Source organism: Penicillium pulvis (assembly GCF_028828015.1).
Source record: "Penicillium pulvis strain IBT 33274 chromosome Unknown contig_23_segment0_segment0, whole genome shotgun sequence".
Classification (NCBI taxonomy): domain Eukaryota; kingdom Fungi; phylum Ascomycota; class Eurotiomycetes; order Eurotiales; family Aspergillaceae; genus Penicillium; species Penicillium pulvis.
The window spans coordinates 3768511-3790973 of record NW_026643075.1 but is presented as its reverse complement, the minus strand read 5'-3'; the positions used below and the strand labels follow the sequence as shown (position 1 = coordinate 3790973).

The 22463-nt window shown below is 49.6% G+C and overlaps 8 protein-coding genes across 8 annotated transcripts; 4 read left to right on the top strand and 4 right to left on the bottom strand.

The window, feature by feature from the left end:
• Window positions 1-78: 78 nt before the first annotated feature.
• On the top strand, window positions 79-733 carry nut2 (mediator complex subunit NUT2; the record flags this gene model as incomplete). The annotated part of the gene is made up of 3 exons (XM_057065248.1): window positions 79-109; window positions 162-258; window positions 322-733. The coding sequence occupies 3 exons, from the start codon at window positions 79-81 to the stop codon at window positions 689-691; spliced, it is 498 nt and encodes a 165-aa protein (XP_056922991.1). The 3' UTR covers window positions 692-733.
• Window positions 734-3809: 3076 nt separating this feature from the next.
• N7503_005700 (uncharacterized protein) lies at window positions 3810-4877 on the top strand (the record flags this gene model as incomplete). Its single annotated transcript, XM_057065247.1, has 1 exon — window positions 3810-4877. The coding sequence occupies one exon, from the start codon at window positions 3810-3812 to the stop codon at window positions 4875-4877; it is 1068 nt and encodes a 355-aa protein (XP_056922990.1).
• A 1171-nt stretch (window positions 4878-6048) lies between these two features.
• N7503_005699 (uncharacterized protein) lies at window positions 6049-8534 on the top strand (the record flags this gene model as incomplete). The annotated part of the gene is made up of 6 exons (XM_057065246.1): window positions 6049-6102; window positions 6176-7116; window positions 7164-7233; window positions 7321-7409; window positions 7462-7640; window positions 7690-8534. Coding segments are annotated over 6 exons (2178 nt in total), but the record flags the coding sequence as incomplete, so codon positions are not given.
• A 515-nt stretch (window positions 8535-9049) lies between these two features.
• On the bottom strand, window positions 9050-11968 carry N7503_005698 (M28 family metallopeptidase; the record flags this gene model as incomplete). The annotated part of the gene is made up of 1 exon (XM_057065245.1): window positions 9050-11968. The coding sequence occupies one exon, from the start codon at window positions 11966-11968 to the stop codon at window positions 9050-9052; it is 2919 nt and encodes a 972-aa protein (XP_056922988.1).
• A 490-nt stretch (window positions 11969-12458) lies between these two features.
• Window positions 12459-14244, bottom strand: N7503_005697 (putative ubiquitin ligase complex F-box protein GRR1; the record flags this gene model as incomplete). Its single annotated transcript, XM_057065244.1, has 2 exons — window positions 12459-12779; window positions 12835-14244. The coding sequence occupies 2 exons, from the start codon at window positions 14242-14244 to the stop codon at window positions 12459-12461; spliced, it is 1731 nt and encodes a 576-aa protein (XP_056922987.1).
• An 815-nt stretch (window positions 14245-15059) lies between these two features.
• N7503_005696 (putative AMP-binding domain protein) lies at window positions 15060-17042 on the bottom strand (the record flags this gene model as incomplete). The annotated part of the gene is made up of 5 exons (XM_057065243.1): window positions 15060-15373; window positions 15429-16058; window positions 16114-16566; window positions 16624-16819; window positions 16902-17042. The coding sequence occupies 5 exons, from the start codon at window positions 17040-17042 to the stop codon at window positions 15060-15062; spliced, it is 1734 nt and encodes a 577-aa protein (XP_056922986.1).
• Window positions 17043-17504: 462 nt separating this feature from the next.
• On the bottom strand, window positions 17505-19032 carry N7503_005695 (60S ribosomal protein uL13). Its single transcript, XM_057065242.1, has 4 exons — window positions 18925-19032; window positions 18687-18822; window positions 18179-18494; window positions 17505-18102 (listed from the first exon to the last, which is right to left on the bottom strand). Exons 1-4 carry the CDS (start codon window positions 18943-18945, stop codon window positions 17964-17966), a joined length of 612 nt encoding a protein of 203 aa, XP_056922985.1. The 5' UTR covers window positions 18946-19032; the 3' UTR covers window positions 17505-17963.
• A 720-nt stretch (window positions 19033-19752) lies between these two features.
• Window positions 19753-21053, top strand: N7503_005694 (metallophosphatase domain-containing protein; the record flags this gene model as incomplete). Its single annotated transcript, XM_057065241.1, has 2 exons — window positions 19753-19948; window positions 20104-21053. The coding sequence occupies 2 exons, from the start codon at window positions 19753-19755 to the stop codon at window positions 21051-21053; spliced, it is 1146 nt and encodes a 381-aa protein (XP_056922984.1).
• Window positions 21054-22463: the final 1410 nt, after the last annotated feature.

Genomic DNA, 22463 nt, shown 5'->3' with positions numbered 1-22463 from the left:
CACCGCCTTCTCCACCTCCGCGAAACTTCATTGCGCGCAACTGGCGAGTAACTGTATTCTTCCAATTACCTTGTCATCATGGCTCCAGTCACACTGAAAACGGTCGATAGTAAGTGATAGAGCAAGTCTAGAAATTCAACGGGGCTAACAAGTGACCACAGATGACCTCAAGGACGCAATCCAGCACCTCTTCGAAATTCAATCCGCCGTACACGGCTATCTAGGCCCAGAGACCCAACAAGAGCTGGTGCGCAAAATGTACGTTCAACAATATCTGGACAAGCAATTCTCCTGAAGCGCACGAGACTAACAAGGCCCCAGCAAAAACCTTACCCTTACACTCTCCACCCTTTCCAGCCACACCCAAGATACAGACCAGGCGCCCGACGGCCAATCCAACGATCCCTCCAACCCCTCACTTGCCAGCATCCAGCTTCCCCCAGAGATCATTGATTACGTGGACTCCGCGCGCAATCCAGACATCTACACCCGTGAGTTCGTGGAGCTGGTGCAGCGCGGAAACCAAGATTTGAAGGGAAAGCGCGAGGCTTTCGCTGGCTTCCGAGACGTTTTGGCCCGTGAGATGCGGAGTGCGATGCCTGAGTGTCGTGGTGAGGTGGATCGCGTTGTTGCTACGACAGGGGGCAGTGTTGATCACGACGCTGGGGCTGGGGCTGGAGCCGCACAGTGACCGGAAGTACAATACTACATGTGATGATCAAATCGGGGACTATGAGCGGATGTTGAGCCCGAGTCCGCGACTCCTTGCTTAAGGGATTGATTTGGCTTGGCGCGGTACGCCTTACATGGTGCGACGAGCAGCCGCCGCAGCAGCAAAAGATGGATGGCTATGACTATAAATGGCCAGATTGGCTCTCGTCTCTTGGCTGCAGTTACCAAATTAGGAGATAACACGGGTGGCAAGCTTGCCAATGGGCCACTGAGTGCTTGACCTCTTTATGATATCTCAAAGCCTCTCGCTACATCGGCCAAGAGTGACCTTCATAGTTGTGAGATGGACCCCACGTTACAGCGGACTCTGGTCCGGACTGCCTTTGGCGCCAGACTGCATCACTGCAACAGATGAAGGAGGGGCAAATCATTCCACTAGCATCCAATCCCTTTGATAGGACGGTTCGGATATGGGGTTTCATGCGTGCTATATCAGACCATAATGCTTACACTCTAAGTGGGACCGGTGCGTTCCTCCGAAGCTTCTCCAGCTCTACATCCTCTGACTTTCTGAATCATTTCAGAATACCACTTTTGTTTTTCTGAGTCCAGTCTTTGCTCCTCTTCAGTAGCTCATATACAAAGTAGACTATTTATGGGATTCAATCGGTGGCCTTCTTTTCCGACGACCGACTGTTGGCATCTGGCGCTTTAGGCAATTGAATCCGATATGTCCAGAGCAAGCTGGCAAGCTTACGTGTCACAATCAAGCCTTCATGGTAAGCTGTGGATTGTGAACATACCAACATATCCTTTGCAGGATGCTCAGGTGGTGCAGTCCCATGAGCCGGCTGGAGTACCCTTCAAGTTTCTACCACAGTATTTCTAGGCCTTTTACCAGCCTCGTGGTTCGGGAGATAATCTTGCTTTGAGCGACTTATAAGTCAGTCCAATTAGCCTTTTCTGCTATACTCCTATTTCGGCGGTGATACCTCTGTATTTGGTAGACATGCCTACTTTAAGTAGGGTTAACCATGTGGCTTATCCCTATCTCTGGCGGCGTTCGGACCGGGCCGTGCCGGTATACGTACTCAGAATTCTTACCTTCATGTGCGCCGGGTCATTTCAAGATAATATCCTCGGTACCCGTTCGAGAAAAGGCACCTGGAGAGGAGCAGTGTTTGAAATTCCGCGAGCGCAATGTAGGAAAGGCATACGTTCTCGCACTTTATCCACCGAGGGCCTCAAAAGGCCACTCATGCTGAGGGTGTTGCAGTGCAGATCATAGCTGACAAGGCAACTGCCTTCATGAATACCAAACGCTTGCTGTGGACTATTAACATATATTCATTTCGAGTCGAACGAGTGATCTAGGGCTCGTTTTCATGTATGCTGTATGCATAAGCATTTTCCATGCGAGAATCATGCTGCGAATGAGATTTCGACGATGGTCAATACTTGCAACATTCTCTTCATTATAAGGCTCTAGCAATCAACTAGGGCTTGGGACATAACTTTCTCGAGCATTGAGTCATGGCGCAACCCGTGATCGGTTTGTTTAGTTGTTTAGATTGATTGACGTCATTCGAAGATCCTGTTGTAGCCAGCACGCGTGTGCTCTTCCCCCCCCTTCTTCACCTATAGGTATACTGTACGGAGTAGAGAGATTTTAGTGTTGCAATTGGAATTTAATGGCACTTGCAGAGGCTTTGCTGTCGTTTGAAATACAGTCTTCGTGGGCGCTAAGCTGTTTTCATGTCAATTCCAGTTGTTTGCATTTTGTATCCCCTACACACGATCGTTCTCAAGTGCTTATCGTTGATTGAAACTATGACTAGCTAGCCTAAGAGAACACTTATTCGAAAGATTGCGAGCATCTATCTTCAATCTACGTAATTATGTTGATCTCGGAGATTTCATGAGCTTGGACTTGAATCGCAGTGGCAAAATCTTGGAAAGGCAGGTCGGTGCGGGCGCGGGATAACGGGCGCGGACGAGCCGCTAAGATAAATAAATACCCCTGGTGCCCTGTGTGGGGTATAGACTGCTTTATTCCAGTCGGCATTTGAGTGAGGCATTAAATGTGTTTTAAAGTTTCCAGAATTGCTTTCAGTCTCCGGTCTTCGCCGAGTAGAGTCATGAAAGGGAGAGGAGTGGCGGTGAAATGGAAAGTCCGCTCTCAATGACACCTTTTGTAGCGTTTCAGACTGGGACACAGCATCACTAACTATGCCTGTGACTATTGTGACCGTGCCCTGACTCGTTGTGCTGGAGCTCGCGTGGAGGCCAATGCGGGCCCGTAACCGACAAATACAACCTTGGAACCTGCATGTCTGGTACTGACCAAGTCGATGGATCCGATCAGGCGGCTCTATAGCCTAAGACTCCACCAATATCCTTCGATGATTATTCTGATTATATGCATACGTTGCATCCCATATGTGTGGGGCAGACCGCTTTTTGCCCCAGCTTTTGCCCCGGGATTTGATCAGCTTTCCCCATAATCCCACAGATTGCCTTTGGTCTTTCTTGATGAGCGGTATAAGTCAATAGAGTTCAAATTGCGGAAGAAATAGGACTGCATTTTAAACTGGGACTCCTTGCTCCCGTAAAAAGGCGAGACCCGCCTGGATGAGGCCCCCACTGATCCTTGCGCTAAGGCCGGATTGTGGTTCAAGCCACGCGCATTTCCGGGGTGAAATACAGGTATTGATGAAGTCACCGCATCCCCGGTACACGTGCATTCATCCAAGACACGGTTAATTTCTATGTCTTTGGCCCCCGAACTCCGAATGTTCTAGTATACGAGCAAGAATATCAACTCTCCAATATCAAAGTTTGGGCATCAAAGAAAGACGCGCAACTAAACAGATCAAAGAATCTTGGCAGTCTAAAAATCAAGTACATTACGGTATATACCAAAGTAGTATGGCGCAGGATCGAATCCTGCACTTTGTTTAAGCCCCCGGGCCATTTCCGATCTGGTTTTTACAGTCCTCATTGACCTCTTTCTTTACGCCCCCCCCGCAACCGTGCGCCCAGGGCTTATTTCTCCCCACATATCCAATCTATCCTCACCTGATTCCTCTCTTTCGCACCTTTCACGCAGAATGCACCCTCCCTAAGAACCATCAGTCATGGTTAATATAACCGCCGCCGGAGATGGCATCACCGGCGGCTATAGGGGCAGCTCACTTGGTATGCAGATCACCATCGCGACTCTAGCGGGAGTCACTTGGTATAATGCATTTGAACTAGTCACCCTCCTCTTCGTCACATTCGCGCAATATCGGGGTCTATACTTCTGGAGTTTACTTATTTCGTCGTCGATCGGTCTAGTCCCTTACTCGCTGGGATTCCTCATGAAGTTCTTCGACCTCACCTCTGCAACATGGCTTCCGGTCACTTTACTTACTATCGGATGGTGGTGTATGGTCACAGGCCAATCGATCGTCTTATATTCGCGCCTGCATTTGGTGATATCGAATCATCGGGTCCTACGGCGCGTTTTAACGATGATCATTGTCAACGCCATCGCGCTGCATATTCCAACCACCGTCCTAACCTATGGCACCAACCTGGCCAAACCCAACGCCCCATATATTCGTGGATATAATGTTATGGAGAAAATACAGATGACCGGCTTCTGTATTCAAGAGTTTATCATTTCGGGCCTATACATCTGGGAAACAGTGCGCATGTTACGTCTCGACCCGGACCGCACCAAGCGCAAGATTCAGTGGCAGCTCCTCATCATCAACACAATTATTATCATCCTAGATCTAGGATTACTGGTCGCCGAATACATGAACTATTATATCATGGAGACCATGCTCAAGGGCGCCGTCTATAGTATCAAACTGAAGCTTGAGTTCGCAGTCCTGGGTAAACTCGTCCACCTAGTCCACAACCACGTCTGGAAACCCGAATCCTTCTCCGGACCCGAAAATCTCCCCGACTTTGTCGACGCAACCCGAGTCCCTTCCGACGTCACCCACGCTACCACAACAAAAAATCACCGGACTCCAGACTGGATGGACGCCGATGATATCTCCATCGCGATGTTCGAGCATTCGCCTCCCACCAACTCCTCTGACGCATCTGGCGAAAGTCATGCGGTGCGCCCTATGGATTTTACGAATCCATTTGTTCGATACCAGCGACACTCGTCTCGGTTATCCGAAAAACCACGGAAACCAGGGTAAGGCGGACTCGGTCTACTAAGCCTTATTTTAATCTCTTTAATGAATCATGACTTATGAATGAGACATGCCTCCTTGTCCTTGTGACCAGTGATATCCCAACAACCTATCACTTACCTCCGAAGTACGGCTGCGATGAGGATATCCCCATCCGCGCTGCTTCTGCACCCGGGCTCTGCGTCCGGCCCTCGAATTCTCGGTTATCCTTATGCTTCCATATCTTGGTATAAGTCATGTCCAGGTGAAGTACTGAACCTATACTCGCTGAAGGATTCTCGTGGTTTGGATGTCATGTCAATTTTGTTTTGTATATACACGCTTGTGATACCAAGCGAATGGGGCTCTACGGAGTTGTCCTTGTCGCTTTGACTTTTGTTCAATATACGTACTGTGCTATCCGATATATGAGCCTCCCGGGTGGTAATTTCTGAATAATATTGTCTTATAGATTGCTTCATTTATTCACTTTGTACCTAGAGAATTATTAAAACGGTATTGCAGTGGTTCTGAGTGAGCTAGTGCCTTAGGATCTCCCAAAGAAAGCCCATGCCTACATGTAGGATCCATGTTGCCAAGGGTAAAATCTCCCGTACGAGATATCCATTGAATGCCTTTTCAGTCTGAAAAGGTCCGCCTTTAATCGATGGATTCGGTCCAATCATAGCCTCGCCACGATCCACAGCCCAATGTAGTCGCCTTTCAAGGCGCGAAGTTGATTGAAGTAGGAACGGAGCTCGTCGGTGGTTGAGGTTATCTGGTCTATGCTTAGTGTTTCCCATACTCGATCGAGCCTTTGGCCTGGCATACAGTCCATGGTGATACTTTCCACGTGATTTGTATAACCCTCCAGAATGTCAAAGCTGAATGTAGATATAGTATTAGATGAAGATATTCTCTGAGACACCTAATGCAATACGCTAAATAAGCTTAATGGGAATTGACTTAGAGTTTACATTCCCTAAGCACCTTCCAAGTCCGGCCAGCTTCGCAGACGTCGATGGCGCGGAGAAATATCGGGAACCATGAACCTTCGCACCTGCAACTCCACAATCCCCGTGGGGAAATACCCACTTTTCGTCATGATCAGGTCCATCCCATTACTACGTTGCACGGCATAAATAGGCCATGACCAAATTTGTTCCTTCTATCTGCAGATTTGCAGCATCATTGCACCATGAAAATTCGAATGAAGCTCTCCCTACTGGGTATAACGGCATCCGCCGCTATAGTGAGTGGTGATGTAGTGAGTGGCGCAGAACCATCATATTCACCTCCATCCCATCATACTAAACAGAAAACAGCATCTTCATTCTCGCTCTTCTGCACCGCCATGCACAAATTCAGCTTCGACATTGTCTCTCAGTGATCCGCCCTACAGTAACTACTTTTACTCTGACTGTAATGTTGCCGCCCAGGTGGTAGTCACTAGTCCTTTGCCGGACAGCAATCTATCCACCATCGTCCCACGTCTAATCGTTGCCTGGCCCGCGGGTAACAGTGGTATATGTACCTTCTTTGCGCCCCAGGATGGAGTCAACGGAACTCTATCAGTTGAACTGGTGAACTCGACAATCGGACAGCCATTAGCACCGGTTTATAATGCTTCTGCAACAAGCAACTATCCCAATGTGGGTGTTCAAGGGATTATAAGATTCAACTCATCCGCTGTCCTCTCTCTACCTATCTTGGGGAGTATTCGCACCATCCGAGACTTCGTTGAGGGTGCTAGTATCCTCTACCCAGAGATTCAGAATGCCAATAAGTATACTACCAACAGTGATGGAAGTGCCTCGGTCGAGCGGCAGTGGTTCGATAATGTCACTACTACGAGTCTTTCTTTTCATCCTCGGATTAATGGCTTCACCAGTGGCAATTCGACTGTCACAGTTGCTAACGGTACACTGGAATTCGGAGCAGGCGAGTATCTGTTCACAGCACAATTTAACTATCCACAACTCGCATCATTGAAGCCAGATGCAGTACTGAATAATCAGTCTACATATCTGACTACCACCATGCCCGATCAGACAACTGCGCTCTCTTTCCTATCGTACTCTGAGAAATTGCTTGCAGGGGCTTGGCGGTTCCTGACGTATTTTGGGCGGGACTCGATGATCTCTGCGCTTCTGTTAGAGTCCGTTTTAAGCACCGGAAATGGAACAGCTATGGAGGCTGTCCTGGGTGCTGTGTTGGAGCGTGTCAACCGGTCTGATGGCAGTGTTTGTCATGAAGAGACCATTGGGTGAGTTGCTCACTATTCACTTATAAATGCATACTGACATTTGCTAGCGACTACGCGACTTGGACCAATCTGCAAGATAATATCACTAGTAGCGCCATGGTCTGTACTTATGGAATGGTATGTACTACTTTCACGCTCTTTTTATGAAACTTGCATTCCACTAGCCCATATCTAATGTGTAGAAGCCCTCTAACAATAATCCAGGTTGACCCAGACTACTATCTGCCCGTCCTGATGCAGCGCTATTTCCTAGACAACCCAGTTGGCCAAAAGCGAGCTTCAGTATTCTTCAAGTAAGCTCCTAACCTTCGTACTGAAATGCACAGTCTAAAACGAACTCTATAGCACAACGGCAGGGTCCATCAACGCAGCAAATCAGAATCTAACCTGGGGCCAACTGGCTCTCATCAACGCCGAGCGCATAATGCGCCTCACAGCTCCATTTGCCCAAAACCAAACCAAAAAAAATCTAATTCACCTGAAACAAGGACAACCCGTTGGCCAATGGCGAGATAGCGAGTTCGGTAAACGCACCACTCTTACTTCCAAAGACCAAGAACTAACATTAGCAAGGTATCGGCGGAGGCCGCATTCCCTTCGACGTAAACACAGCTCTCGCCCCAGCAGCTCTCCGCTCCATAGCCTTACTCGCCCGGGGAGGCATCTACAAGAACAAACAACAGTGGAGCCAATTAGCAGACCAATACGCGCAAATATGGGAAGACAATACCCTTCAATTCTTCGAAGTCACGATTCCACAATCTGAAGCCCAAACGCTCGTCAAATCATACAAAAACGCTTCCTCGTTTGCAGGACCAGATCAATACTCCTCAATCGACTCAGATCTCACATTCTATTCCATATCTCTCGATGGGTATAACAATTTGTCAAAAGTGAACGTAATGCACACAGACGACTGTTTCCGACACTACCTCCTGAACACAACAAACAACGCCCAGCTCTCCAAGTTGCTCAATGCAACCGCTACTAACATCCGGCGCACGTTCCCAGCTGGTTTGATGACCGATGTGGGAATGCTAATCGCAAATCCGGCCTTCGGCGGTGATCCCGTTTATGCAAGTAACTGGACGACGGGTGCGTACCACGGGACAGTCGTTTGGTCGTGGCAGCTAGCTATGATGGCAAAGGGGCTTGAGTTGCAAATGGGCCGGTGCGAGGTTACAGCTAACTTTTCTGTACCCTCCGCCAAGAAGAGGGTTGTGGCTGCGCCGGATTTCTGCACCGATAATTCTATCTTTGATAATGTTAAAGCTGCATATAATGTGCTTTGGGATTCGATTGAGTTGAACAATGATCAGCTTTCGACGGAGATGTGGTCTTGGGTCTATTCGGATGGCAAGTTTCAGGTAACGCAGTTGGTCGATTTGCCGCCGCCGCCTGGGCTTTCGGGTCAGACTGGTAAGTTGAATATTCTGAGTATCTATGTGGTGGTTAGGATTGTGCTGATCTTACTAGAATCTGATATCCGGCAGCTTTGGTCTCTTGCTTTTTTGGCTGTTTCGAGGAATGCGAATTTTCAATGAGTTTGGGAGGTAAGCATGACCAGAATGGATGGATGATTTAACAGATACGGTCTCTTCTGTGAAGTTTTTCGATTATATGATTGGTATAATGAAAAGTTCTATCGGGAAGGGCCAATGGTCTAGCGGGATTGACTCAGCCAGGAAATTCCCAGGATCGTGGCTAATATCTGCCTATTGGCGCAATATCTGTCTTTTTGTCGCACGGCAAAAAATGGTAATTTGAGCAGGATTAAATCACATGCTTATGTAGTCACCGAAAGAATGATTATTGGTATGACTATGGCGTACACGATGTAGACAGATACCCTCCCGGTAATGAAAATATCTTTAGGTTGTTGCCCAAGAACGATACAGAGATTCAGGGAATCACCTAAAACAATACAACAATCTCACAGCAAGTCAATCCGCTGCAATTCTCCAGAGCTCGTTCGCTCCAGCTCAAACTTCCGATATCCTTCCACCAGCCCATCAGTCAACTTGGTCACGGCGGCCCAGGAAGGTGCAAACTTCCTCAGCTCGTCGAGGGCAGGAATAAGACCGGGGGTATTATTGTCACTCCAAATACAGGAAACACGACCCGAGATTGGGGTTGTCTCCTCGGCAGTAGGGGTATCATTCTCCTTTTCGGCGAATTTAACGTCCACGGTCCACTTATTCTGCCAAGTGCGACTCCATAGACGGATTTCATGAATACCATCTTGAGATGGGTGGAGGAAGCGGTGATCAGGCTCAGAGCCACCGAGGACGTTAAAGTTTGTGACGGTGTGGCCGTCCATAGTGATGCGACAGGAGCGGGTGTTCTGGCCTGATATCTCAAAGCGCATGGAGGATTTTCCGGTAGACTCTGTAGTGAAGGAGACCCATTCTGAGGATGGAGAAAGCGAAGTACTAGACACATCGTCACTGGGGACAACATGGGGCTCTGGGCCAGTCCAAGAGCACTGCGAACGGCTAAGAGCGTCATTCCAAACGCAGTCAGTCTGACCAGCAGCGCTGGGAAGGCCTCTGACCACGTCTTCCACGAAGGGAAGGACGCCAGTCAGATAGGCGGTTGAGTTCCCAAGGTCCAAGTCAACTTGTTGGGAGAAGTACAGTTTGACGCGGTTGGCATCTGAGAATGGGAATGCGATGAGGTTGTATATGAGAGTGCCAAGTAGAACAAAGAACAAGAAGATAGGGATGTGGTAGGTGTAGCGGTGGATAAATGGCAGCATCGGCATGAATAGCACGGCTGTCAGACTGGCGATGCACATGTACACAAACAACGAGGGGTTGCCATCCTGACCTGTTTGGTGAAGAGCACTGGTTAATAAAAGTGCGAGTGGGGCTACCAGAATCAGAATGATAGGAGCTGTAAGAAGCAACTGCAGGATCCAGGTCCAACTAGGCATCGAAGCGCTCCATTTTTGCTCGTGTCCATACACGTTAGGATCGTACTCCTCTTCCTCGTCTTCATCGGCATGACTACCAACATTGACGTAGTTGGCGAATGTAGTCCGCTGCTGGTTACGAAGCAGGGAGGTAGATTCTGTCGGCTCCCCCTCCTCAATCTCATCGTCATCATGGTGCTCGTCCCCAGACGAGGTGCCAAACCCGCTGGGTCGCCGAGATTCCTGGGCAGTATAACCGATGTATTCCGACTTTGTAGGCAGAGAGAAAAGCTCAAGGTATGATATCCAGGTTGCCAAAAAGGTACCCGCAAAGTAGAAGAACATAAAGTAACCACCAGCAAGCCCTTCCTCGTGCACATAGACAGTGGCAACGACCAGTAAAGCCCAGGTCAGAACGAACATCCAAGTCCACGTGTAGACTCGGTGGAGTGCCGACGGTCGTGAAAAGTCCGCAACGCAGGACACAAACCAGGCTAAGAAGAACCAGGCAGAAACCATCATACTCCACACGGCGTATGAACTACTATGCACAATATAGGGATTGATCTTCGTGACCAAGTAGGCGAGGCCCACCGTAACACCTGTAGGGATAGCAATGAGAAACGGGAACCGGAAGAGGCCGCGCAGGCCTTGAAGTGGTACTGTTTCGTCGCTGATATCCACCCGCACAGAAGAACGGAAAAGGTACATCTTATCAGCCTTAGACAAAGCCAGGCTAGTTGCCAGCAGCGTCAAAGGCGCCACAATCAGCAGAGTCACTGACAGCGCGAAAAGCGTATGCGTACGGAACACAGCAAATGTACTGCCAAAGAGATCAAACCAGACGGCATCAGTACCTGTCCCGCTCGGCACAAGGCCATCATCCCGAACATGACCATCAAACCGATCACTCGAGTCTGAAACCAAATCCTGGGTAGAAGCAACAGCAGTAGATAGCATATGCCACAATGAGTCCATGCTGGTGTGTCGCGAATCATCCTGATCGGTATGATATCGAGCTCTAGGCTCGAAAAAGGCGACATCTAGGCCACGCAGACCCAGCATACCCTGGAAAACCACATAATCCGTCTGACTCTTGACAAGCCCCTTCTGGAACCCGTTGGCACTCAAAACCGACCCGAAGGGAGACTTCGATTTCGCATATGCTTGCGTAACCTCCGTGTCCGAGCTCCGGAACAACGTAGCACGGCCACCAGCACCCGCTCCCTCAAGATTAACAAATGTATGCGCAAACTTAGCCATCGGGTGTTGGCTGTATGCGCGTGCACCATTCAAGTAATCCTCCTCGCCGTTGTTGAACAGCACCACCAGTCCGCGGCGCGGCGCATGCTCAGGCGTCGTGAAGTAACGGATAAGCTGAAGGCAAGTTACAACGCCAACGCCATCATCTGTAGCACCGTATCCGGTCGAAACGCTGTCGAAATGCGCGTTGACGAGTACACCACCCTTTCCTGCGGGAGTTTTACCGGGGGTCTCCCACCAGTTCTCTTGTTTATCTTCCCAACCGCGGATGTAGACGAGGATGTTATTTCCTTCAAAATACACTCCAGTTTGGCCGTCGACCGAAGTCAGGTTCGAGGTAAGGTCGTCGAACACGAAGACTTCTGGTGTGGTCTCGTTTGCGACTGCGGCTTCTGCGACGGAAGATGAGTGAATCGCGTCGATGCGATCAAGCAGCCAAGATCGGACTTCGTCATTTTTGTGAGAATTGTACGGATGGAATCCCTCGGTCAGAGTCTGCAGGTCTGACCAAGCTTCGGTCAGGTCCAGGCCCTTGGGGCTTGTTCGGGGTGCGGCCGGGACATTTTCGTGGATGACGATCACAGGGATGAGTAGGGCCAGATACACCACAGTAATGATAATCGTCACCGGCCATGGCGTAAAGGCCAGGGGGTTTTTGGCCTTTGGGAGAGCCATGGGGGGTTGCACCTAGTGGCGTTGCAGGAGGTTGAAGTTGGAGCAAGAATGCGGGGAGAGGAGCTCGGACGTTACCGCCAACTGAAGGCACCGATGACGCCAATCTACAACTTAACACTACATTTTACAAAACTACAAACCAAGGAATACCAAAGCATAAGTCATATCCGTGCATAAATTTGATAACTTCACATAGTCCAGTGGGATTTAAAGAAAAAGAACTTGCTCCCTTTCGCTAACAGAGAATATGCATTTCCGAGGACCAACACTGATGGGGAAGCTGATGGGTAACGTAGAGGGTAATGTTCGCTCATATGGGTAGAAATATGACCTGTATGTAATCCTCATTCTTGGGCCTGGTATTTAAAAAGCCCTGTGGAATAGAGGTAACCAAAACTGGGGTAAAGAAAGAAACCCGATGAAACAAACTGATAAAGAGCCTCCTGTATGATAATTGAGACAAGCAAGAAGGAAAGCAGGGGGGTATCAATCATGGAAGTGTTTCGACATCGATGTAATCTTCATCGTTGATGCCCGTAGCATCCATAAGTCCGGTCATCTGACCCGCATCTTCGTCCAACTCGTCATCGTCATCGTACATGGTGGCTTCGGTTTCATCTCGGTTCAAGAAGTCCCGGAGTTGGGACACACCATCCCCACTGAATACACAGAATACATCCCTCTGTTGTTGCGTAAACTCCGGTGGGGCTTCTCGGCAAAACTTAGTGAGGGCCGGGCTCAAGAACTCCGGGACTCCTGTCAGACTCAAATGAGTGAGTCGCGGACACTCATTGATCAAAGGCCGAATAGACTGGAAGTGACCAATATTAGCATAGAATCTCCAGGCGGGTCACAATACAACTTACATTCATGCTAAGCCCAGTGCAGTAACTAAGGTGGACACGCTCCAGGCTACTGACCGACGGGTTGCTTCGACGGCGTGCAAACGCCTTGATGCTCAAATCCGTAATATTTACGCATTTGACCAGACCAATACGGCGCAACTTGGGCAGGCTAGCCAACTGCTGTATACTCGCGTCGGTCAGGCGATTGCAGCAAGCCAGGTCGATATATCGAATACGGTTACAAGCCCTGATGAGCTGCATGACCGCAATATCAGTGATATTGGAGCAGTGGCCAAGATGCACGTAGTGGAGGTTCTTGCCCAGTTTACAGATGGCTTGTACTGAGCGATCTGTGATAAAGCGGCACTTAGCCAGTACCAGGTTTCGCAGACGAGGTGCGGCGTTGACAATACGCTCCACAGCATCATCTTTGACTTCCTCACATGCTGTGAGATCTAGGATTCGTAGACTGTCAAATGTTCTTCCCTCGGGTAGGTTTAAAAATGCCGAGTCATCAATGTCAATGCAGTGTGCAAGGCGCAACTCTCGAAGGTGACGAAGGGTGGTAATGAGGGCCGTTACTGACGGACTGGTCACAAGCTTGCAGTCATGAAGATCGATCTCTAAGATCGCTGGGCAGTTCTCTGCAAAGGACAGAATTGACCGATCAGTGACAAGAGTAACGCCGTTGAGCTTTAGCCTTTTAATATGGCGACAGCTTTGTGATACCACGAGTAGCGAGTCATCAGTCACCCGGTTACAGCCGGTAACATTGAGGCCCTGTAGACGCGGACAATTTCTTGCTACCGTATAGAGGGTGTGATCGGTCAAGTGTCGCAAATCTGAGACATCCAATGCTTGCAGATGCCGGTTGCCCTCAACCAGATCTGAAACACCCTTGTCCGAGAGTTCGGAGCAATTTGTCAAAGTCAGACGCTCAACGCGCTTGCACTGTGTAAAGGGAACAACAGTCCCATCGCTGACATCACGCGCCAAAGCGGACAGGTTGAGTCGCTTAATGAGGTCTGCGTATGTGAATAGGCTCTCTGGGTTACCCACAGAAGAAGCCACGCTCTTCAAATTATCCCAGTTACCACAGGATGGTCGGTGCCATAAGATTCCGACCGAGTTGGCAGCCCAGTTGCGGCTGACTAACATGCAGTTCAGCATGTCCACCGGGGACACCAGTTTTGAAAAGATCGCGATCAGGATCTCGGGCGGAAGGCGGCCGATCGGGGACACTGGAACAGATTGGCTGTTCTGCACGCGGAGGTCACGAAAATTGGCGACACCAATCGAGGATTGTGAATCGTTGGCCTGGGCCATAAAGAAGTCTGTGTCGTCATCTGCGGCGCGTTCCGGTGACGTTGAGGAAGAGGTTTCGGAGGGTGCTTCGCTCGGCAATCGAGCAGTAGGTCTTTGGCGGGGCATTTTGGCAGCCTTTATGAGCGGGGGTTAAGAGTTGGGTATCCAATATGAGGTGGCTTGGGATTGTCGCAGGGCTAGGGTCTCATCACTCGCAGAATGATGTCTGCATGGGCGGTGTGCGTGTGCGGACTTGGAGATTGCAGCAAAGAACTTGGACGGCGGGTCCTTTCTAGGAGTTTTAGTTTTAGGATCGCTAGTTTGAGTCTTTGCTGGATTTGTTGACAAAGGACGCTTGATGGGGCCTGTACTCTCGGTAACCCGATGGGGCGAGAGAGAAGGTGATGTCGTAGTGTGGGATCCGCAGCGCGTAGTTGCAGGAAAGGGAGTGGCGTTCCGAAATGTTTATGACAAAGGGCAGTAGTGCATCACCTGCAGATGTACCCCCCTGGTTTGGAGATCGCCTGAATGCAGGGTGTGAAGGAGAGAGGTAAATGGAGGGGGAGGATGAGGCGATGGGGCCGGTTCGTGGAGTGCCAAGCCACTGCTTATCGAGTGATAAGATGGTCAGGGTTTAGTTAGTCGTCACTAAATGAGGGGAAATGGAATACTATTAAAAGAGAAATATAAATAGATCATGGATGACTATCACTAGCCCTGGGGAAATAACTCATGATGTGATGAGTCGCTTGATCTGATCTCGTGCAGCTGATGCCCGCTGATTGTTAAACCCCCCACGAGGTGGATATATAATTGTAAGCACCGATGAAGTCATGTAAATATGGTTGGAATGTCCAAATCTCCCCTAAAATCGCTATCTATCTTCAAATGTTGAAATCAGATCTAAACATGAACTCTTTGGACCGATAGACCTCGCAGTCTTAGTTAGTATTCTTTCCAGGCTCTTTCACCCACTCTCGCAGCACGTTCTTGCGAATCTTGCCTGTACTGGTCTTGGGTAATTCATCCACCACTACCACTTCCCGAGGGATCATGAATTTACTGATATCGCTGGAGCTGCGAGCCCAGCTAATCACATCTTCGCCTTCCAAGTTTTTCCCTGGTTTCACGGTGACAAAGGCCTGTGGCCGTTCACCCCAGTGACTATCCGGGACGGAGACCACACCCGCTTCGAGGATGTCGGGATGGGTGACCAGCATAGATTCAAGGGCAACAGACGAGATGTTCTCGCCGCCTGCTTCATGTTAGTATCTCAGACTAGAGAGAATTCTTCATGAGTAGATACTGACCACTGATGATGATATCCTTAGCACGATCGAGGATTTGAATGGCGCCGTCTGGGTGCCATACTGCCAAATCTCCAGAGTGCAATACACCCCCAGCAAACAGTTTTCGGGTGGCCTCAGAGTCCTTGTAGTAACCGCGGGCACAGATGTTACCCACAAATACAATCTCACCGATCTCCTTGCCGTCTCGCTGGACATCAATGACTGTTCCCTCGGTCACATCAGTTTTGATCACACGGGCGGGGAGACTCGTGATGAAACCATGGCCCTGGCGAGCCATTTTCTGATATTTTTCTTTCAAGGGAATCTGATCCCATTGCGGCAAGAAATATCCCTTGGTGATCGGCCCGTACGTCTCGGTCATACCATAAACGTGAACGGGGTGAAGATTGAGATCCGTCATTTGCTCGAACAGATGCGCCGTTGGCGGGCTGGCAGCCACCGTGACGCGCACAGAATGAGACAGCTTTTCAGCTTCCTTAGCATTACAGAGGAGCGTATTGACAGTCGGTGCGGCATTGAAATGAGTGATACGCTCCTCCTTCAGCAGTCGCCAAATCTCGGGGTAGTCGATCTTGCGGAGACAGTAGTGAGTTCCGCGAACAGCGGTCACAGCCCATGGGAAAGTCCATCCTATCAATCAAGTTAGCAGCCAACGCCAATTTGAGATCTATGAGGTGCATCGAACCCATTGCATGGAACATAGGTAGCGTCCACAAATATTTAGCTCGCCCATTATGAAAATTCAGTCCTGACTCGACCACATTTGCCAATGATGCTAGATAGCAGCCACGATGAGTGAATTCCACTCCCTTGGGGCGTGCAGTTGTTCCACTGGTATACGCAAGTGCGACGATGGAATCTTCGTCGGGAGCCTGACTCTCTAGTCCCTCCCATCCGCGCTGTCCAGTTTCCTGGTCATATGCCCAACCTTCCTGAATAGCAGTGCCAAAGTCACCATTCCCAGACACTCCCCAGGGCTCGCTGTATTTGTCATCATCCACAAGAAATGGAACATTCGGATGTCGGGATCGATAAGTTGCAAGTAGTGGTTCAAACTCTTTGTCCACAATGATCATGTCCACGTCTCCATGTTCAAAGATATAAGCTATATCATCTTGTTTAAGTCGATAGTTCACGGCTTTTTGAGATAATTTAGCTCATGTTATTTGATAAATGGGTCAATGGCAGTTCTTACCAACATTGATCGCGCCCGCAGCTGCAATTGCGAAAATTGATTCCAGGAATGCTGGAGTGTTAGTGGCGAGGATCCCGACTCTTCCAAACCCTTGCTTCTTGAGATAGTACGCCAGACCACAAGTACGGGTCGCAGTCTCTTTATAAGATCGGCGTAGAACCTGATTATCAACCGTCACATGGTAGATCGCTTCCGCCTGCATTGTTCATATTATTAGTGTTTCCTCAATTTTGAGTTGCCATTGATAGGCCCAAAACGTAAATTGTATTGTCCCTTACATCAGGTTCGATAGCCGCAGCTCTGGGAAGGAAGAATGTCGGCGAGAGAGTATGACGATTGAAGTCATGTTCAAACGGAGCCGGGGTACTAGGCGCAAGATGCGCGAGCAAGCTCGAGAGTCGGGACTTTGTTCCAGACATGCTGTGAGTGAGTGACCTATCGCCAGGTGAAGGGAGAATCTTCTGTGTTACAATGTTGCAGAGTGCGGATGCGAGTGACCGAAGAAAGGGCGAGTTTTGGTGTTGGAGAAAATGCGGGGAAGTACTGGTACATTTAGTAATACCCTTAACCTAGGTTAAGTGACTTAGGTTATTTGCGGGCCGGGCTTCGGGAACTAGTCCTCGGGTGGGATCTACCTTGTGGGATCAACTGGGACCACACATTCAATGTAGGACTCACGCCGTCGGTTGTCATGGTTTAGATGATTTGAATATTCGATACTCTTGAATTTTCGGGATTTAAGTCTATATTTGTCCAAAGTTTCAGGGCACTCTACGATTCCCTATTACGATTTATAACCGATGACCAATGCCTAAGCCTGTCCGGACTACAAAGTGACTGATAGTTGGGCTGGAATCGGTGCATTTTAAATAGGCGCATTGGGCTTTCGGAGGTTGAGGTATTAAGGAGTCGAGTACCCAGCCGAAGATAGGATAGCCTAGGTAGCATATCCATGAAAAGAAGATACCGATATACCAAAGGCGGACCAGATAGTGATAGTAGTAATGAACCTGCATCATCATAAGATCATGTTGAACTTTGTAATTTTGGATTAAACCGCCACGGCGCGAGACAACAGCCAGCTATTTTGAACAACCTTTCATCCCGCGACTCCGTTTTTTCTGCTTTTGAAAATTCCGAAGGAACCAAGTCCCCCAAGTCTGCCCCCATGGTGCATCACAAACAAATGTGGATATTCATTGAAACAGACGAGGGACCAAGCCCATAAGAACAAGGTCGAACCGGCTTGCCGTTCAAGTTTCGCTGAAATAAAACCGTCCACGATCCGAACCCAGACCCGTCACTCAAGACACAACAACCGGCCGCACTCAATCTGGTATCTAGTAGCCGTACTCCGCAAGCTGGGTCTTGGTCTTGCTGTCCACGTTCGCACCCGACTCGGCCTTGGCGAGGCTGCGACGAGCGGCCTTCTTGCGCTCGTAGTAGGCGTTGCTCTTGACCTTGCGGCGCTCCTCGAGTCTGTAGGAAAAGAATATGTTAGTGGGACATGAAGCAGTGGGGGACCCAAATAGGCCCGATCATGGGCTTGTAAGACGTACCTGGCAACGACGTCCTGGTACTTCCAGCCAACCTCGTGGGAGAGACGGCCAACGGTGCAGTACTTGCGGCCGGGGCGCAGACGCAGGATACGGAGAGCCTGGGGAACGACAACGCGCTTCTTCTTGTCGTAGGGAGGGGGACACCCTCGAAGACCTTAAGGCGCTCCATAGCGGCGGCACCACGGGCGGTCTTGTGGGGAATCATGCCGCGGACAGCCTTGTAGAAGATGCGGGAAGGAGCACGGAAGTGGAAGGGACCACCGCGAGTGGGGTTGAAACGAGTCATCTTGCGGAGGTAGGCGTGGTACTTCACTGTAGATCGAAATTCAAGTCAGCATTCTGCCCTAAGCCGGTTCCAGCATGGTTGTCCCAAGTCCATGTCCTTTCGTGTATCCCTTTCTCTTCTTCCCGAGTTCCCTTCCTCTTTGCAACAAATTGTGCCCCTTGGGCTGGACTTGGACTGAATGGACACCATATCGATACAAGGTGGAGGTTTGAACGTACACTTCGCGCGGAAGAACTCGCCGGAGATGTTGAGGGCCTCACATCTCACAACGACGATCTTCTGACCGTTAAGCAGCTGCTTGGCAACAGTGCTGGCCAGGCGACCAAGGAGGTGTCCCTTGCCGTCGATGACGACCTATTGAAGACATTCAAGTCAGCGATTTATTGATTCGAGATGGGTTGGATTTCGATGCAGCAGTAGGCGGCGCAAATCGAGTGTAGGGAATAAATAACGCACCACTGAATCGAAGGTGGACATCCTGCTCTGTCACCGTGTGTATGGGTTGGATGGTTGTCGGCGGTTGTTGTCGTTGGAGTCAAAGGCACGCACACAACGAAGTCGGATGGATCGCAGGCGAAGAGGCTAAGCGAGCCTGATCAGAGACTACTGTGTGTGGACTAGCCGTCAGGGCTACCGCCCTAATCCTGACCAATCGTTCCCCACCGTGCATTATGTAAGGCCCGCATTTCACATCGTGGAGCTGACTAAGGCGCCTGACTCCCAAATGTGTGTGCCAATGGCCATCGACCTTTAGGGCTCTGATTTAGGGCTGGCTGTTCTTTGTTCTAGAAAGCCCGTTGATCATAGATGGGTGGCAAGGGTTAAACTGCATTGAAATTTGAAAATATGGTACCAATCCAGGTACCTACAGGTGTCCCTTTCATATGAAGTTTTCTCTACCCTAAAATAGTCATCACTTACAGCATACATTGATAGTCCAATCTTGAAAAACGTTACTGGAGTAGATACAATAATCAATTCGGCCTTCGCCGCATTACGTACCATTCAAGGTTATCGTAAATCGTCCAGATGAGCACCTGAAAGACTGGGTCCGATGACTAATCTTTACCATGCATCACCAGCCCCAGTAGTAATATGTTTTTCTCTAGAGTCAATCCATGCATCTACGCCCTATGAACTTCAGTTCCAATCCAGCCCATTCGCCTGCGCTCCAAGCGCCGTCGCTGGACGGTATAAGCTGACCTACGTAGCTTCATTGGCAATTATTTATCGATAGGCCCCTACATTGACAACTGCAGAAGAGAAGCCGGGATCGCCAAAACCATGCTTCGCAAAACACGTTTCGTCTGCATATCCGACACGCATGGCTACACGCCCTCGGAGGCAGGATTCAAGCTCCCAGCCGGAGATGTACTGATACATGCGGGCGATCTGACTAACAAGGGGAGCTTGGCCGAGGTGCGCCGGACGATGGATTGGATATCGAAGACCAACTTTGAAGTGAAGATCATCGTGGCGGGTCAGTCCCTTTTTTCTTGGTCATTAACAAATGAAACACGCTGCCCAATGACTCTGTGCTCAAATGTCCACGCTGTCTTTGACTCTTTCGGCGAAATACATGCCACGACAAGAGCTTGCGCGATCTGTTCAATGCCCTGACCAACATCTTACCAGGGAACCACGATGTCACGCTGGATCCCGGTTTCTATGCAAAACATGGACAAGAGTTTCATGGCTCACAGCTCGAAGATCCAAGCCAATGCCTCGAAGCGGTCACGAGTGCAGCACCGTCTGTCATTTACCTCCAACATCAGGCTGCTGTCATCAACATGACTCAGAAAGATGGTCCAAATACTACATTTAAAGTGTTTGGGTCCCCATATTCGCAGTTCCAAGGGAACTGGGCGTTTGGATATAGTAACGGCAAGGATGCAACAGCACTCTGGGGCCAGATCCCTCCAGACACCGATATTGTCGTGACGCATACGCCACCAAAATCTCACTGCGACCAGAAGCCGACGGGCAGGAAGGTCGGGTGCGATGCACTTCGCCAGGAACTGAGCCGCATCAGGCCGCCGTTAGCTGTTTGCGGCCATGTGCATGAAGGTCGGGGCTACGAGCGTGTTTGTTGGCCGAGGCAGATGTCACTGTCGCGCACGCTTATCGAGTCTGACAGCAGCGGCGCTATCACTCAGGGGGTCTTGCCACCACCGGGCAGCAAAAAACAGGCTCTGGTTGACTTGACGGGAAAACGTGGAGAGCGCCTGGTTAATGATGGATTTTCATCCTTGACTCCTCATTCGCAACTGAAGCTGGATCCTGCGAACATGGCGTCGATGTCACCATCTTCTCTCGGGTCAGCTGCCAATGTAGCGCTGGATTTTCAATATAATTCGAACAAGAATAACAACAAGGCTCCGGTTCTGAGCGCAGATACCCAAGCGTACAATGATGGGGACTGGTACGACGGTATGACACTGCAAACGCTCAGAAAGGAGACATGCATTGTCAATGCTGCCATTGTGGCTACGAGCTGGCCGCACCAGGGAGGCAAGCGATTCAATGTACCGATCGTGGTGGATCTAGAGCTCCCAGTGCGACAGGGCGACTACGTGTTCAGGTGATTTGGATCTGACCTAACTAATCCCATGCCTTGCTTTAATCTCTCCACAGTGATCCACCTAGTTGCTCAAACCCGTTGGATGAGGGACTTTTACCCCGATGCCTTCCAACTTGATCGGTGCACGGCAATGGTGCTTTTCCCATGCATGGAGGCTTGCATCGACCCAGTCGTATTCCCACTGCCATGCATGATCCCCAGGAGCTTTGGCCTTGTCAGCAGCTATGAGTGGGCGCTTTGATGCATGACTGCTCAGGGATTCGTCGGATAGCAGCCATTATGATGCAGCCTCGCACCGCTTTCATCAACAGAGCGTTTAGGAAAGGCTAGTCGTCGACCCACAGGACTGGCTGATGGATCCGAGTGATGCGACCAGAGGCTTTGATGATCCTTCGAACCGAACTTCCTTATGGACTATAGCTTTGCGTAAAAATGATACGATGATATGAAGCAGCAAACAAAGCCATAAAATCATTTTGGTAGCGGAAGATTCGATGAGCCATTTTCTGTGTTTGTAGCCCCAAAATACCAACCAACCAACAAGCAAGCCGACAATCTTGGAACCAAACCATCCCCGCATGTCAATCTCTCCATCTGACATATCGCGCTCCACAAAAATTGGCGTATCCAGCCAAGCAGTGATATCAAGCCAGTCATCTGCAATAACTAGCTCTCAAACTTAATAGTGATTCTGGAACCCAAATCACATCTGCAAGCGCTTCCTCGCGCAACGGGAGTGGAACAGGAAAACCCGCTCGAACCAACCCTCGGGCCGCCCACCATCTTGACACGGATGTGACCATGCGAGGCCGATCATTAAAGGATCTTCTTCAGAAAAAATGATTCTTTCCTTCTTTCATGGCTTATCACCTCCCGTATTATCTCTAGTGCGGTTTCCACGAACATCATGACTGGTCAAGCCGACTTTTCCGGCTCCAATGAAACAAAGAGCCATTAGTGATGACGCAGGCGAGCGGCTGGGTTTCCCTCCTTATCACTTTGAGATGCATGTGTCAGGAGCGTGAAACACCATATGTCTCTACGTACATCCAGGACCAGTCCCTACATCCGAGGTGAAGAAAAGACCATTCTCGCTTCTGTATGGACCGTTTCTCAGCTGCAACATACTCTGGGTAACCACCACGGACCGTCCAATCGCGAATTCACCGAGCCCAGCCCATGAGGCGTTTAAGGTTGAAACCCTGTATCTCGGCAAGCGGGACTCCTTGTATTACCAGAGCAAACACTTTGACTGGGACCGGAGGATTATGAAGACCAGGGGGGAGGCGTTGAAATGAAAACCTAGGTTTGAACAGGTTACTGCAGCACTCATCACATTCTAGTCAAATGACTGGGAACTGGTGATACTAGAAATGACTTGCCCGATTCAATCTATCTGGTTCTATTCCTTCTA

What these genes read in the sequence shown, in the direction of transcription:
- N7503_005695 (XM_057065242.1), bottom strand. Translation starts at nt 18,945, where the DNA reads ATGTCCACCTTCGATTCAGTG. An exon ending in TGTCCACCTTCGATTCAGTG is followed by an intron (nt 18,823 to 18,924) that starts GTGCGTTATTTA and finishes TGTCTTCAATAG; the next exon opens with GTCGTCATCGACGGCAAGGG. An exon ending in CGAGTTCTTCCGCGCGAAGT is followed by an intron (nt 18,495 to 18,686) that starts GTACGTTCAAAC and finishes TTCGATCTACAG; the next exon opens with TGAAGTACCACGCCTACCTC.